This window comes from Siniperca chuatsi, linkage group LG16, assembly GCF_020085105.1.
Source record: "Siniperca chuatsi isolate FFG_IHB_CAS linkage group LG16, ASM2008510v1, whole genome shotgun sequence".
Taxonomy (NCBI): domain Eukaryota; kingdom Metazoa; phylum Chordata; class Actinopteri; order Centrarchiformes; family Sinipercidae; genus Siniperca; species Siniperca chuatsi.
In genome coordinates this window covers 28,258,230-28,275,363 of record NC_058057.1, presented here as the reverse complement: position 1 = coordinate 28,275,363, position 17,134 = coordinate 28,258,230, and the positions used below count along the sequence as shown (strand labels likewise).

The window sequence follows — 17,134 nt, the reverse complement described above, 5'->3', positions numbered from 1 at the left end:
TTTATCATTTAATCTGAAGTTTTATCTGTTGATCTGGATCTGTGAAGCAGCTGTCAGATAAATGTGGCGCAGTGGAAGTAGAAAGTGAGTAAATCACTGGGAAATGGGCATTATTTGAGAACTTACAGTAACATGAGTACACGTCTTTAGATACGAAACCACAAATAGTGCACAGTGCCGGCACATACAGGCGGCTCAGAAGCCTTATTGGCTGCTGTTGCATGCTGGGGCAGCAGGCTGAGGGCAGCGGGCTGAGGGCAGCGGGCTGAGGGCAGCGGGCTGAGGGCAGCAGGCTGAGGGCAGCGGGCTGAGGGCAGCGGGCTGAGGGCAGCAGGCTGGGGCAGCAGGTTGAGGGTAGCGGACGCCAACAGGCTCAACAAACTGATCCGTAAGGCCGGTGACATTGTGGGGGTGGAGCTGGACTCTCTGGCGGTGGTGTCAGAGAGGAGGATGCTGGGTAAACTACACGCCATCTTGGACGGCGTCTCCCACCCGCTCCATGACGTGCTGGTCAAACAAAGGAGCGCCTTCAGCGGAAGACTCATCCCCCCACAATGCACCACAGAGCGCCACAGGAAGTCATTCCTGCCTGTGGCCATCAGACTCTTTAACTCCTCCCTCTAAGTGTCAGTCTGTATGACCCGAAGTCACTAAACTGGACATTGATCATTACATCTCCGCCATAATTAATAATAATTGTGCAATATTCTGTGTACTACTGCCGTGCAATATTAGTTTTCCCATGTTAGTTTTTCTTATTTATTGTTACTGATACTATATACCTCAATTACTCTCGACAGTACATGCACCTCCGCTTATTAATATTATTTATTACATAATTAGTTATATTGTATTTATACTGTACTTTCATCATCAACCAGTAAACCCACTTGGTACTCGACACTTAGTTTATCTTATACTTATACCAACAGGATACTTAATTTATTTCTGACCTGTTTTATAGTGTTTATAGTGTATCATATTGTTTGCTAGTTCTTCCTCCTGTGTGCACTGACGTAAAGGCGAGCTACTGTAACAAAGAGTTTCCCTTCAGGGATCAATAAAGTATTTCTGATTCTGATTCTGATTCTGAAAGAAACGACTTCTGTGTGTGTGTGTGTGTGTGTGTGTGTGTGTGTGTGTGTGTGTGTGTGTGTGTGCGTGTGCGGTGGCGTTGCAGACCTACCTGTTCAAACCGGGGATCAGATCTGTGAAAACGCTCTTCAGATCTTCCGTCGCCACTGAGCCGCTCCCGTCCTGCGGGAGACAAAACGGCAGCAGTCAGCCTCAACAACGCAGGCTGTGATTGGCCAGAGACTGATGAGGTCACGCGCAGGTTTTGGGCATTCACCTTGTCGTAAAAGTCAAATTTCTTCCGAGCGTGCGCGATCTGTTTCTGAGACGGTTCCTACGAGACAACAGAGACACAACGAGGTTCATGTGACAGAGAACATCTTTCATTAATAACTTTATTTAGTTCCAGTCACAAACACACGAAGAAGAAAACAAAACAAACACAGGAACAAAAGCTGTTTCCCATTTTACGTTCTTTCATCACGTGTTCAGTGTGACCTGCTCTATATAAAATGAAGCTTTCCAGATTTCAAAATAAAAACACGGCTGTTTTCATCCTCAGCCTGTTTGATTCGTTCGTTGGTTTTAACCTGAATGTGAACGGGACGTCCTGCGCACAGGACGCCTGCTGCCTGCCGTCTAAAGTGACACGATAAATAAACCAATAAAAGCATTTTAAAAACATCAGTCTTTGGCAGTTAAATTACATGACGATTGTTATTTATTAAAGGAAAAACATCATCATCGAATAGGAAGAAAAAAAAAGAGAGAAAAGTGGTTACGAGCCACCAACCAAACTCCATACAATTTTCTGGGGTTTTTAAAAAAACACCAACATTTCATTTATTTAATGACACTGCGATCGCACGGTGTGCTGCTTTTACTAACAGCAGTACTAACAGTACTAACAGCAGTACTAACAGTACTAACAGCAGTACTAACAGCAGTACTAACAGCACTAACAGCAGTACTAACAGCAGTACTAACAGTACTAACAGCACTAACAGCAGTACTAACAGCAGTACTAACAGTACTAACAGCAGTACTAACAGCAGTACTAACAGTACTAACAGCACTAACAGCAGTACTAACAGTACTAACAGCACTAACAGCAGTACTAACAGCAGTACTAACAGCAGTACTAACAGTACTAACAGCAGTACTAACAGCAGTACTAACAGTACTAACAGCAGTACTAACAGCAGTAACAGCAACTAACAGCACTAACAGTACTAACAGCAGTACTAACAGCAGTACTAACAGCACTAACAGCACTAACAGCAGTACTAACAGCAGTACTAACAGCAGTACTAACAGCAGTACTAACAGCAGTACTAGCAACTAACAGCAGTACTAACAGCAGTACTAACAGCAGTACTAACAGCAGTACTAACAGCAGTACTAACAGCAGTACTAACAGCAGTACTAACAGCAGTACTAACAGCAGTACTAACAGCAGTACTAACAGCAGTACTAACAGCAGTACTAACAGCAGTACTAACAGCAGTACTAACAGCAGTACTAACAGCAGGTACTAACAGCAGCACTAACAGCACTAACAGCAGCACTAACAGCAGTACTAACAGCAGTACTAACAGCACTACTAAGCAGCACTAACAGCAGTACTAACAGCAGTACTAACAGCAGCACTAACAGCAGTACTAACAGCAGTACTAACAGTACTAACAGCAGTACTAACAGCAGGTACTAACAGCAGTACAACAGTACTAACAGCAGTACTAACAGCTAACAGCACTAACAGCAGTACTAACAGCAGTACTAACAGCAGTACTAACAGCAGTACTAACAGCACTAACAGCAGTACTAACAGTACTAACAGCAGTACTAACAGCAGTACTAACAGCAGTACTAACAGCAGTACTAACAGTACTACTAACAACAGTACTAACAGCAGTACTAACAGTACTAACAGCAGTACTAACAGCAGTACTAACAGCAGTACTAACAGCAGTACTAAACAGTACTAACAGCAGTACTAACAGCAGTACTAACAGCAGTACTAACAGCAGTACTAACAGCAGTACTAACAGCAGTACTAACAGCAGTACTAACAGCAGTACTAACAGCAACACTAACAGCAGTACTAACAGCAGTACTAACAGCACTAACAGCAGTACTAACAGCGGTACTAACAGCAGTACTAACAGCAGTACTAACAGCACTAACAGCAGCACTAACAGCACTAACAACAGTACTAACAGCAGTACTAACAGTACTAACAGCAGTACTAACAGCAGTACTAACAGCAGTACTAACAGCAGTACTAACAGCAGTACTAACAGCAGTACTAACAGCAGTACTAACAGCAGCACTAACAGCAGTACTAACAGCAGTACTAACAGCAGTACTAACAGCAGCACTAACAGCAGTACTAACAGCAGTACTAACAGCAGTACTAACAGCAGTACTAACAGCAGCACTAACAGCACACTAACAGCAGTACTAACAGCACTAACAGCAGTACTAACAGCAGTAACAGCAACAGCAGTACTAACAGCAGCACTAACAGCAGTACTAACAGCAGTACTAACAGCACTAACAGCAGTACTAACAGCAGTACTAACAGCAGTACTAACAGCAGTACTAACAGCACTAACAGCAGTACTAACAGCAGTACTAACAGCAGTACTAACAGCACTAACAGCACTAACAGCAGTACTAACAGCAGCACTAACAGCAGTACTAACAGCAGTACTAACAGCAGTACTAACAGCAGCACTAACAGCAGTACTAACAGCACTAACAGTACTAACAGCAGTACTAACAGCAGTACTAACAGCAACTAACAGCAGTACTAACAGCAGTACTAACAGCACTAACAGCAGTACTAACAGCAGTACTAACAGCAGTACTAACAGCAGTACTAACAGCAGTACTAACAGCAGTACTAACAGCAGTACTAACAGCAGTACTAACAGCAGTACTAACAGCAGTACTAACAGCAGTACTAACAGCAGTACTAACAGCAGTACTAACAGCAGTACTAACAACAGCAGTACTAACAGCAGTACTAACAGCACTAACAGCACTAACAGCAGTACTAACAGCAGTACTAACAGCAGTACTAACAGCAGTACTAACAGCAGTACTAACAGCAGTACTAACAGCAGTACTAACAGCAGTACTAACAGCAGTACTAACAGCACTAACAGCAGTACTAACAGCAGTACTAACAGTACTAACAGCAGTACTAACAGCAGTACTAACAGTACTAACAGCAGTACTAACAGCAGTACTAACAGCAGTACTAACAGCAGTACTAACAGCAGTACTAACAGCAGTACTAACAGCAGTACTAACAGCAGTACTAACAGCAGTACTAACAGTACTAACAGCAGTACTAACAGCAGTACTAAACAGTACTAACAGCAGTACTAACAGCGAACTACTAACAGCAGTACTAACAGCAGTACTAACAGCAGTACTAACAGCAGTACTAACAGCAGTACTAACAGTACTAACAGCAGTACTAACAGCAGTACTAACAGCAGTACTAACAGTACTAACAGCAGTACTAACAGCAGTACTAACAGCAGTACTAACAGCAGTACTAACAGCAGTACTAACAGCAGTACTAACAGTACTAACAGCAGTACTAACAGCAGTACTAACAGCACTAACAGCAGTACTAACAGTACTAACAGCAGTACTAACAGCAGTACTAACAGCAGTACTAACAGGTACTAACAGCAGTACTAACAGCAGTACTAACAGCAGTACTAACAGCAGTACTAACAGCAGTACTAACAGCAGTACTAACAGCACTAACAGCAGTACTAACAGCAGTAACTAACAGTACTAACAGCAGTACTAACAGCAGTACTAACAGTACTAACAGCACTAACAGCAGTAACAGCTAACAGTACTAACAGCAGTACTAACAGCACTAACAGCAGTACTAACAGCAGTACTAACAGCACTAACAGCAGTACTAACAGCACTAACAGCAGTACTAACAGTACTAACAGCAGTACTAACAGTACTAACAGCAGTACTAACAGCACTAACAACAGCACTAACAGTAGTACTAACAGTACTAACAGCAGTACTAACAGTACTAACAGCAGTACTAACAGTACTAACAGCAGTACTAACAGCAGTATTAACAACAGTACTAACAGCAGTACTAACAGTACTAACAGCAGTACTAACAGCAGTACTAACAGCAGTACTAACAGCGTACTAACAGCAGTACTAACAGTAACAGCAACAGTACTAACAGCACTAACAACAGCACTAACAGCAACAGTACTAACAGCAGTACTAACAGCAGTACTAACAGTACTAACAACAGTACTAACAGCAGTACTAACAGCAGTACTAACAGTACTAACAGCAGTACTAACAGCAGTACTAACAGCAGTACTAACAGTACTAACAGCAGTACTAACAGCAGTACTAACAGTACTAACAGCAGTACTAACAGTACTAACAGCAGTACTAACAGCAGTACTAACAGCAGTACTAACAGCAGTACTAACAGTACTAACAGCAGTAACAACAGTACTAACAGTACTAACAGCAGTACTAACAGCAGTACTAACAGTACTAACAGCAGTACTAACAGTACTAACAGTACTAACAGCAGTACTAACAGCAGTATTAACAACAGTACTAACAGTACTAACAGTACTAACAGCAGTACTAACAGTACTAACAGCAGTACTAACAGTACTAACAGTACTAACAGCAGTACTAACAGCAGTATTAACAACAGTACTAACAGTACTAACAGCAGTACTAACAGCAGTACTAACAGTACTAACAGCAGTACTAACAGCAGTACTAACAGTACTAACAGCAGTACTAACAGCAGTACTAACAGCAGTACTAACAGTACTAACAGTACTAACAGCAGTACTAACAGCAGTACTAACAGCAGTACTAACAGTACTAACAGCAGTACTAACAGCAGTACTAACAGCAGTACTAACAGCAGTACTAACAGCAGTACTAACAGCAGTTACTAACAGCAGTACTAACAGCAGTACTAACAGTACTAACAGCAGTACTAACAGTACTAACAGCAGTACTAACAGCAGTATTAACAACAGTACTAACAGTACTAACAGCAGTACTAACAGCAGTACTAACAGCAGTACTAACAGCAGTACTAACAGCAGTACTAACAGCAGTACTAACAGCAGTACTAACAGTACTAACAGCAGTACTAACAGCAGTACTAACAGCAGTACTAACAGCAGTACTAACAGTAGTACTAACAGCAGTACTAACAGCAGTACTAACAGCACTAACAACAGTACTAACAGCAGTACTAACAGCAGTACTAACAGCACTAACAGCAGCACTAACAGCAGCACTAACAGCAGTACTAACAGCAGTACTAACAGCAGTACTAACAGCAGTACTAACAGTACTAACAGCAGTAACAACAGCAGTACTAACAGCAGTACTAACAGCAGTACTAACAGTACTAACAGCAGTACTAACAGCACTAACAGTAGTACTAACAGTACTAACAGCAGTACTAACAGCACTAACAACAGTACTAACAGTGCAACAACAACAGTACTAACAGCAGTACTAACAGTACTAACAGCAACAGGTACTAACAGCAGTACTAACAGCACTAACAGTACTAACAGCAGTACTAACAGCACTAACAGCAGTACTAACAGCAGTACTAACAGTACTAACAGCAGTACTAACAGCACTAACAGTACTAACAGCAGTACTAACAGCAGTACTAACAGCAGTACTAACAGTACTAACAGCAGTACTAACAGCAGTACTAACAGTACTAACAGCAGTACTAACAGTACTAACAGCAGTACTAACAGTACTAACAGCACTAACAGCAGTACTAACAGCAGTACTAACAGCACTAACAGCAGTACTAACAGCACTAACAACAGTACTAACAGCAGTACTAACAGCAGTACTAACAGCAGCAACACAGTACCAACAGCAGCACTAACAGCAGTACTAACAGCAGCGGTACTAACAGCAGTACTAACAGTTACTAACAGCAGTACTAACAGCAGTAACAACAGTACTAACAGCTAACAGCACTAACAGTACTAACAGCACTAACAACAGTACTAACAGCACTAACAACAGCACTAACAGTAGTACTAACAGTACTAACAGTAGTACTAACAGTACTAACAGTACTAACAGTACTAACAGCAGTACTAACAGTACTAACAGCAGTACTAACAGTACTAACAGCAGTACTAACAGCAGTATTAACAACAGTACTAACAGCAGTACTAACAGCAGTACTAACAGTACTAACAGCAGTACTAACAGCAGTACTAACAGCAGTACTAACAGCAGTACTAACAGCAGTACTAACAGCAGTACTAACAGCAGTACTAACAGTACTAACAGCACTAACAGCAGTACTAACAGTACTAACAGTACTAACAGCAGTACTAACAGTACTAACAGCAGTACTAACAGCAGTACTAACAGTACTAACAGCAGTACTAACAGCAGTACTAACAGCAGTACTAACAGTACTAACAGTACTAACAGCAGTACTAACAGCAGTACTAACAGTACTAACAGTACTAACAGCAGTACTAACAGCAGTACTAACAGCAGTACTAACAGTACTATTAGCAGTACTAACAGCAGTACTAACAGCAGTACTAACAGTACTATTAGCAGTACTAACAGCAGTACTAACAGTACTAACAGCAGTATTACTGTGTGTCTTCAACAGTAAAAACCAGGACACACTGAGATCAACAGGAAACCAAAGCTACACCTCCTCCACCTCCACCCGCTGGCCCAGATCACAACACAGAGACCAGGACCTGGATCACACACACACACACACACACACACACACACACACACACACACACACACACACACACACACACACACACACACACAGCTCACCTTGGAGATGTAAACGCTTCCGTCTCCCTGTTGACACAAAACAGAGGAGAGAAATTATAAAACATTTAGTTATTTCCATCTGCAGAATCAATGCAGAATCAATGCAGAATCAATGCAGAATCAATGCAGAATCAATGCAGAATCAATGCAGAATCAATACAGAATCAATGCAGAATCAATACAGAATCAATGCAGATCCGTTGGGGTGGAGATCAGAGTGTTTGCCTCCGTCAGGTTAGTGCTGATTAATCAGTCAGAAAGGTTTTAATATGAAGCGAAAACTCACTTTACTGACGGAATAAACGATTGATTAACCAAGAGTATTAGTACGTGACTGTGTGTGTGAACAAAGTATTGATCTCTGCGGGACGTGAGGCCGTCGGGTCGTCAGCTTTGTTTACAGAGCTCCACAGAAAATCACCAGGTTATGAAATCTGGAACAGAATGAAACGCTCGCTGCCGTTCGACTCAGAAAGCCGCAAAGGATCAAACGAAGCCGAAGCACGACGACCTGAAACACGTCGTCAATAAGCTGAATTATCTTTTCAAACTGCGCTGACTCTGCAGAGAGAAGTTCATCAGCGGGGAGGAAGTACTCGGACCCGTTACTGCAGTAAAAGTACTGAACACGCTGTATCGGACTGCAGCTGATGATGCTTTTCATTCTGGATCCATCTGCCGATTCTTTTCTCCGTCGATCCGTCGATCGATCGATCGATCGATCGGTTTGGAAAACTCGTGAGAAACGGTGAGAAACGCCGTCACGACGACCCAGAGCCCAAAGCGACGCCTTCAGCGTGTCGTCGTGTCCGACCGACAGTCCAAAGCTCGACGTTATTAACAAACATCACAGTTATTACAGTCGTTCAGAGGAAAAGCAGCACATCTGCACATCTGAGGAGCTGCAGCCAGGAAGTGATCGGTGATCGGTCGACTAATCGGTCAATTAATCGATCGATCGATTCAGCTGAACTTGTTGGAGTTTAATTTCTAACGAAGCAGATTTTAGAAACTCTTCGTGTGTTTGAATCTGTAAAGTCACTGCAGCGTCGGAGCGGCGGACAGGAAGAACTCGAGCGCAGTACCTGTGTAAATGTACTTAGTTACATTCTATATAATATATAACTGCTTAAGTACAAGTCTGAGGTACTTGTACTAGAGTATTTCCATTTTGCGCTACTTTATACTTTCCCTCCTCTACATTTCAAAGCTGTAGTTAATCTACTGAAACGCAGTAAACGATCATGGCGGGAAAAAATTTGTTTACTATGAGCTCTCAGAATTAAAATAAACTTGTCAAAATATTTCTGCTTTATTCTGAAATTATTTTCTTGTAAAATTTGATGTTGAAATAAACATAATACTGTGTTCTTGAAAGATTGTCTGTTGCTTACGACTTTATTCTCTTAAAACGGACTTTTTTGAGACGTTTTTTTGAACTCTTCCTTCGTTGTAAAACTCCGACTTTATTTTCGTGACGTTTCAAATGTTCTTCTCCCTCAGTGGCTCAAATGCTCAGTTACTCTACTGAGAGTTACTGCGTTGGATCATCTTGTCTTGATACATTTAAAACTGTAAGAATTCAGAAATCCCACAATATAAAAATACTCCAAATAAAAGCCCTGCGTTCATAGTGCTGGGAAAAGTGCTCAGTCTGCAAACTGGATCCCTTCATCGTTATTATATTTTATCTTGTTTTTAATGTCGTGCAGCACTTTGGTTCAGCTTTGGTTGTTGGAAGGTGCTGTAGAAATAAAGTTTGATTGATTGATTTGATTGATCGTGTTGTCTTCATCGCATATTGTCTGTTATTACAGCCGTTCAGAGGAAAAGCAGCAGATCTGCACATCTGAGACGCTGCAGCCAGGAAGTGATTTACAGGAGAAACGACTCCAAACATGAAAACAGCTGCTGGTTAATCTTCTGTGAAGCTGTCAGATAAACGTGGTGAAGCAGAAGCAGAAAGTGGCATGAAAAGAAAATACTCAAGTAAAGTACAAGTACCTCAGATTTGTACTTAAGTGCGGAACTTGAGCGGCATCTAGCGGACGCTCGAGGACGTGCAGCTCTGACAGCCGATTGGCCGATCGTCAGCGGGGAATGTGAATGTGTGTCTCACCTCGGTGGGTTTGTGTCGTCGTCTCCTGACGAGCTCCAGCAGCAGAGGAGAGTTCCTGTTCACCTCGGACTCTGACAGGTCCAGTTCTCTGCAGACCAGGTCCCGGCTGTCCAGACCGTTCAGCTGCAAACACCACAACTGTTGTAATTCAGCCACGTTGGAGGGTTTTCGAGCATGAACTGCCTTTTTAAGGTCACGCCACAGCATCTCATTAGGATTCAGGTCAGGACTCTGACTAGGCCGCTCCAAAGTCTTCATTTTGTTCTTCTTCAGCCGTTCAGAGACCCCCCAACAACATCCAGAGAACTGCAGGCCTCACTCGCCTCAGTTCAGGTCAGTGTTCATGACTCCACCATAAGAAAGAGACGGGGCAAAAATGGCCGGCATGGCAGAGCTCCAAGACGAAAACCACTGCTGAGCAAAAAGAACATTAAGGCTCATCTCATTTTTGCCAGAAAACATCTTGATGATCCCCAAGACTTTTGGGAAAATACTCTGTGGACTGACGAGACGAAAGCTGAACTTTTTGGAAGGTGTGTGTCCCGTTACATCTGGTGTAAAAGTAACACCACATTTCAGAAAAAGAACATCACACCAACAGTAAAATATGGTGGTGGTGGTGTGATGGTCTGGGGCTGTTTTGCTGCCTCAGGACCTGGAAGACTTGCTGTGATAAATGGAACCATGAATTCTGCCGTCTACCAAAAACTCCTGAAGGAGAACGTCCGGCCGTCTGTTCGTGACCTCAAGCTGAAGCGAACTTGGGTTCTGCAGCAGGACAATGATCCAAAACACACCAGCAAGTCCACCTCTGAATGGCTGAAGAAGAACAAAATGAAGACTTTGGAGCGGCCTAGTCAAAGTCCTGACCTGAATCCTATTGAGATGCTGTGGCATGACCTTAAAAAGGCAGTTCATGCTCGAAAACCCTCCAATGTGGCTGAATTACAACAATTCTGCAAAGATGAGTGGGCCGAAACTCCTCCACAGCGCTGTAAAAGACTCCCTGCAAGTTATCACAAACGCTTGACTGCAGTTGTTGCTGCTAAGGGTGGAGCAACCAGTTATTAGGTTTAGGGGGCAATCACTTTTTCACACAGGGCCATGTAGGTTTGGATTTTGTTTCCCCTTAATAATAACAACCTTCATTTAAAAACTGCATTTTGTGTTTACTTGTGTTATCTTTGACTAATATTTAAATTTGTTTGATTATCTGAAACATTTAAGTGACAAACATGCAAAAAAATAAGAAATCAGGAAGGCAAACACTTTTGCACACCACTGTGTGTGTGTGTGTGTGTGTATATATATATATATATATATATATATATATATATATATATATATATATAAAGTCAGTGTAGCTGCTTCATCGTGTGATGATAATAAACTTCTCTCTGCAGTTTGACTTGCGGAGAAATTAAGTGAAACCAGTGAAATCTGCCTAAATGGAAAGTACAGATCTGTAGTTTTCAGTATTAATAAACTTTATTTACTTCTACGGCACCGTTCTAAACAAAGTGTGATCTGTATTTAACGCTCTGAAGAGCTTCAGGTTCCTAAACGAACGACCGAAGAGGAAAAGGAAACGCGTCTGAAAGCAGCCGACAGGATGAATGTTACGAGATCACACCAACACCCACAAACCACAGAGACTGAGTCAGGCGTCTCATCGGACCTGAACTCACCGAGCTGATCTCCGGCTGGAACACAGCAAGGGTGAAGTCCAGGTTAAAGACCTGCAGGAAGTCCAGGATCAGACTGGCCCCCAGGCGGCCTGCGGGGAGACAAAACAGACCAGGAGTCAGGACCAGGACCTGGACCAGGTTCAAGAGGTGTTTAGAAACGAAGGCAAACAGCCGTTTTCCTTCAGTAATCACATCCTGTACTCTCTCGGAGACTCAGAGTAGTGAAACGAGCCAAACTGACGCTTCAAAACGCAGATATCGGAATAGTTACTAATCAATATTCAGCCAATCGATTCAGCTCTATCGGAAGAACCTGTTCTATAATGTCTGTTATATTTTATACTCATACTATATTGCTGTACTATACTATATATTGTGTTATACTACATTACTACATCTCAGCTTATAGCATATATCCCATACTATATTATACCGTTTTATTACTTTAAAGGCCTCGTTATATTTATTATTATTCTACATTAATACAAACACCAACACATATATTAATACACACTGTGTCTCTCGCCTCGTGATTCTGACTCTAATGCTTTGTTTTTATTTCTTTTCTTATTTTATATACTTCTGATTATTAATTTTTTACTATTTACCTGAACTTATTTCTGTCTCTGAGGATCCGTAAAGGTGCGTCTCGTCTCAGTCAGGTGAGACTCACATTACACTACGCTAACACTTCCTGATTCATTCTCTAATTATTCTGCGTTCTTCTGGCCCGTCAGGCTCCCGACAGCTAAACTGTTTAGTTTCGTACTTTTAGTTAAATTGGTGAACTAATGAGAAACGTCTTTAAAACAACAAAGGCCGTCACTAATGAAGCATTTACATCAGCTGATGTGTGGAAGTTCTACTGACTTCATTAATACAGACAGGGAGACGCTTTACTGAGAGACGAAGACCTCTGATGTAAACCTGCTTCTCTCTGCGGGCTGAAGTGAAACGACCGATACAGGATCTGGAAGATCCTCCGCAGGGACGTCGGTACAGGTTTCAGACGCCAAACCCTCGGTGTGATCCGGATCCGGATCTTAGCGTAAACACGACTTTCAATGACATGTCACAAAATAGCCCCAAAGTGACATCTTCCAATCACCGCATTGTTCTACAGGCGGAGCTGCGGTTCTACGATCAGAGCTGCGGTTCTACAGGCGGAGCTGCGGTTCTACGGGCGGAGCAGCGGTTCTACGGGCGGAGCAGCGGTTCTACAGGCAGAGCTGCGGTTCTACGATCGGAGCTGCGGTTCTACAGGCGGAGCTGCGGTTCTACGGGCGGAGCAGCGGTTCTACAGGCAGAGCTGCGGTTCTACGATCGGAGCTGCGGTTCTACGGGCCGAGCTGCGGTTCTACGGGCCGAGCTGCGGTTCTGCAGGCTGAGCTGCGGTTCTACGGTTCTACAGGCGGAGCTGCGGTTCTGCAGGCTGAGCTGCGGTTCTACTGTTCTACGGGCAGAGCTGCGGTTCTACGATCGGAGCTGCGGTTCTACGGTCGGAGCTGCGGTTCTACGATCAGAGCTGCGGTTCTACAGGCGGAGCTGCAGTTCTACGGGCCGAGCTGCAGTTCTACGGGCCGAGCTGCGGTTCTAACGGGCCGAGCTGCGGTTCTACGGGCCGAGCTGCGGTTCTACGGGCCGAGCTGCGGTTCTACTGTTCTACGGGCAGAGCTGCGGTTCTACGATCAGAGCTGCGGTTCTACAGGCGGAGCTGCAGTTCTACGGGCCGAGCTGCGGTTCTACGGGCCGAGCTGCGGTTCTACAGGCCGAGCTGCGGTTCTACTGTTCTACGGGCAGAGCTGCGGTTCTACGATCAGAGCTGCGGTTCTACAGGCGGAGCTGCAGTTCTACGGGCCGAGCTGCGGTTCTACGGGCCGAGCTGCGGTTCTACGGGCCGAGCTGCGGTTCTACTGTTCTACGGTCGGAGCTGCGGTTCTACGATCAGAGCTGCGGTTCTACAGGCGGAGCTGCAGTTCTACGGGCCGAGCTGCGGTTCAACAGGCCGAGCTGCGGTTCTACTGTTCTACGGGCAGAGCTGCGGTTCTACGATCAGAGCTGCGGTTCTACAGGTGGAGCTGCGGTTCTACGGGCCGAGCTGCGGTTCTACAGGCCGAGCTGCGGTTCTACGATCGGAGCTGCGGTTCTACGGTCGGAGCTGCGGTTCTACGGTCGGAGCTGCGGTTCTACAGGCGGAGCTGCAGTTCTACGGGCCGAGCTGCGGTTCTACGGGCCGAGCTGCGGTTCTACAGTTCTACAGGTGGAGCTGCGGTTCAACAGGCGGAGCTGCGGTTCTACTGTTCTACGGGCAGAGCTGCAGTTCTACGATCAGAGCTGCGGTTCTACAGGCGTAGCTGCAGTTCTACGGGCCGAGCTGCGGTTCTACGGGCCGAGCTGCGGTTCTACGGGCCGAGCTGCGGTTCTACGGGCCGAGCTGCGGTTCTCTTGGGCCAAGCTGCGGTTCTCTTGGCCGAGCTGCGGTTCTACGGTTCTACAGGTGGAGCTGCGGTTCAACAGGCGGAGCTGCCGTTCTACATGAAACCAGAACAACTCAAAGAACCCTCTGAAGTTTTAATACTTTAACAAACACAACTGAAGAACCCAGTCTGGTTCTTCTGCTTCCCTTTAATCCTGCAGGCTGGAGGCTCAGAGCTGACTGGTGGCTCCACAGCTCCACCCTGTGGTGGCAAGCATGAACTACAACTGCTGTCATCAGTCAACACATAAACAACTGCCATCGCTGTTTATGCACCGGCTGCCTAAAGGAAGAACTAACTGCACAAGGAGGAGAGGAAGAGTTAACTGAAGACGAGTAAGGTGAGATAAGGATCACCGTCAAAACTTCGGCCCGTCACGAAGATAAACATGAAGGAGAATAAGTGACTCACCGTCTTTGGTGTTGAGACTCTTCTTCAGGTTTTCGTTGATCAGAGGAGTTTTGTTCTGAGGAAGACGAAGAACAACGTCAACACGAGCTTCAGCGAGACAACAGGAGCCACCGGGATCTGAAGCTAATGTTCACCCTCACCTCCAGTCTGTCCTGCTCCTCCATGGCGAGGAACACGGCAGCCCTCATCTCCGCCTGCAGGAGCAAACAGGAAGGAGTCACACGGGTCGAAATCAGCAGCTCGCTTCGCTTTAATGACCTCACGGCCACAAGATTACACAACACACACAGGTGAACACATCAGATACCTGACAGCAACTTAATACGGCAAGCGACTGAAAGTTTTTCACTAGTGTAAAATCTTTAACAACAGAGGTAATTACAGACCAGTATAATTAAAGTACTTAACACCAGATTGGAAGGTAACTAAGTACTTTGACTCAAGTATTGTCCGTTCTATACAAATTCGAGGTACTTGTACTCCATCTCAGAGGAAATTTCGGACTTTTTACTGCGTTTGTCTGACGGCTTCAGTGATCTCAGAAGATCATTCCTGTCCGTGGAAACCTCGTATCTCCGGGTGTTTGTGACGAGCTGAAGGATGAAGAGTTTCCTTCATGTGCTGAGAAAACTCTCCTCCTCCTGAAGCTGAATAAACTCTTTAACCCCCTCGGATCAGCTGGGAAACCCGTTGCAGAGCTGCCTGTTTCTCTGATAGACCGATGAAACACGTGATGACCTTAGACCATGATGCATTGCTGCAGGTTAAACTGCCCAACAGGATATAAAGCAGTTAAAATGAGCTCGACCTGAAACATCTGCAGCAGTAAAATGCAACACACACATGAATGCAGCAGGAATATGAATCCAGAAACATCAGATATAATAAACACTGACAGGAAGCGTTTTACTGCACAGGGACGACTCTCACTGTCACACTTTAACTTTAGCTGATTATACTTCATACTTTAAGTACATTCAGCTGATTATACTTCATACTTTAAGTACATTTAGCTGATTATACTTCATACTTTAAGTAACTTTAGCTGATTATACTTCATACTTTAAGTAACTTTAGCTGATTATACTTCAGACTTTAAGTAACTTTAGCTGATTATACTTCATACTTTACTGCAGTGAGGTTTGACTGCAGGACTTTTACCTGCAGTGGAGTATTTTCACAGTATCAGTACTTTTACTGAAATACAAACTTGCATGGAGTATAGACTTCTGTCTGCCTTGTTTTAAAAGCTTTTATTGTGAAAAACGTCACGTCAGTAACTTATAACACTACACAGAGCTTCATACATCAGCTGCCTGACATCTCTGCAGCAGAGTGAGCTCCATCACCGACGTTAAACACCTCTGACTGCACATCCGGATCACTCTTCTCCAATAATCACATTTCTGAGGATCGCGAGGAAACGTGTTTGTTTATGGAAATATATCAGATATATCTGTAGCGGTAAATGAACTTGGAAACATCTTCTCATGTCGTGGAGAAAGCCGCAGCAGGCTCGGTGCTGCGAGGAAAGGCGGTCGGTCCTCTGCCCGCTCCGAGGTCTTCAGCTGCGGGGTGACACACGAGAGCAGCAAGCGGATATTTCTCACCGACAAACAGCAGCAGAGCCGAGAACCACAGCATTAGCCGCGATAGCACAGCTAGCTAACGTTAACGCTCACGGCTACGTTAGCCCTCTAGCTAACAGCTGGCCACACAACACATCCGTGTATTTTCACCACCAGTTTTGAAACAATAAATAAATTACAATAAAAGCCTGAAACACCACAGACTTGAATGAATGCTACTGTAACTCGTTATATTCAGTCTATGAACTTCATCGACTGATTAGCTGTTTGGCTAACATTAGCCTAGCCTAGCATCCCCGGCCGGCAGGTCAGATAAACTGAGCAGAAGCGATATTAAAATCAGTGTGAGACCTTGAGCTTGTTGAGCACTCCGCTGTTCTCCAGGTTCTGGATCAGCAGATCCCTCAGCTCGGTGTCGTCCTCTGTAGCTGACATGTTTCGCTGAAGCTAACCGAAGCTAACAGAAGCTACCTGCTGTCAGGACAACAAACCAAAACAACCGACAGGCGGCGCTTCTTCTTCTTCTACGGTTTAATGTCAGCTCACACAGCTCTGACGCGGAGTGACGCGGACTGACGCCACCTCCTGGACGGAGTGCATGTTACATTATATTATATTCTATTATATTATATCATTTTATATTATATTATATTATATTATACCATTTTATATTCTATTATATTATATCATTTTATATTATATTATATTATATTATACCATTTTATATTCTATTATATTATATCATTTTATATTATATTATATTATATTATATTATATTATACCATTTTATATTATATTATATTATATCATTTTATATTATATTATACCATTTTATATTCTATTATATTATATCATTTTATATTATATTATATTATATTATAC

General features: G+C 43.8%; 1 protein-coding gene across 11 annotated transcripts in view; it reads right to left on the bottom strand.

Annotated features, from left to right (window-relative positions):
* The window catches only part of cep43 (centrosomal protein 43), a 32,056-nt gene extending 15,285 nt beyond the window's left edge, over positions 1-16,771 (bottom strand). For 4 of the 11 annotated variants that reach the window (XM_044168183.1, XM_044168186.1, XM_044168184.1 and 1 more), the window contains exons 1-8: positions 16,604-16,770; positions 14,804-14,857; positions 14,664-14,718; positions 11,776-11,864; positions 10,088-10,225; positions 7,969-7,995; positions 1,352-1,408; positions 1,187-1,257 (exon numbers count right to left, since the gene is read on the bottom strand). In XM_044168183.1, the coding sequence (XP_044024118.1) occupies positions 1,187-1,257; positions 1,352-1,408; positions 7,969-7,995; positions 10,088-10,225; positions 11,776-11,864; positions 14,664-14,718; positions 14,804-14,857; positions 16,604-16,687 (575 nt within the window). In that variant the 5' untranslated portion in view covers positions 16,688-16,770. Of the gene's footprint in view, positions 1-1,186; positions 1,258-1,351; positions 1,409-7,968; positions 7,996-10,087; positions 10,226-11,775; positions 11,865-14,663; positions 14,719-14,803; positions 14,858-16,603 lie in introns of all 11 variants that reach the window. The other 7 variants (XM_044168188.1, XM_044168189.1, XM_044168179.1 and 4 more) reach the window with 6 other exon arrangements.
* Between the last annotated feature and the right edge of the window lie 363 nt (positions 16,772-17,134).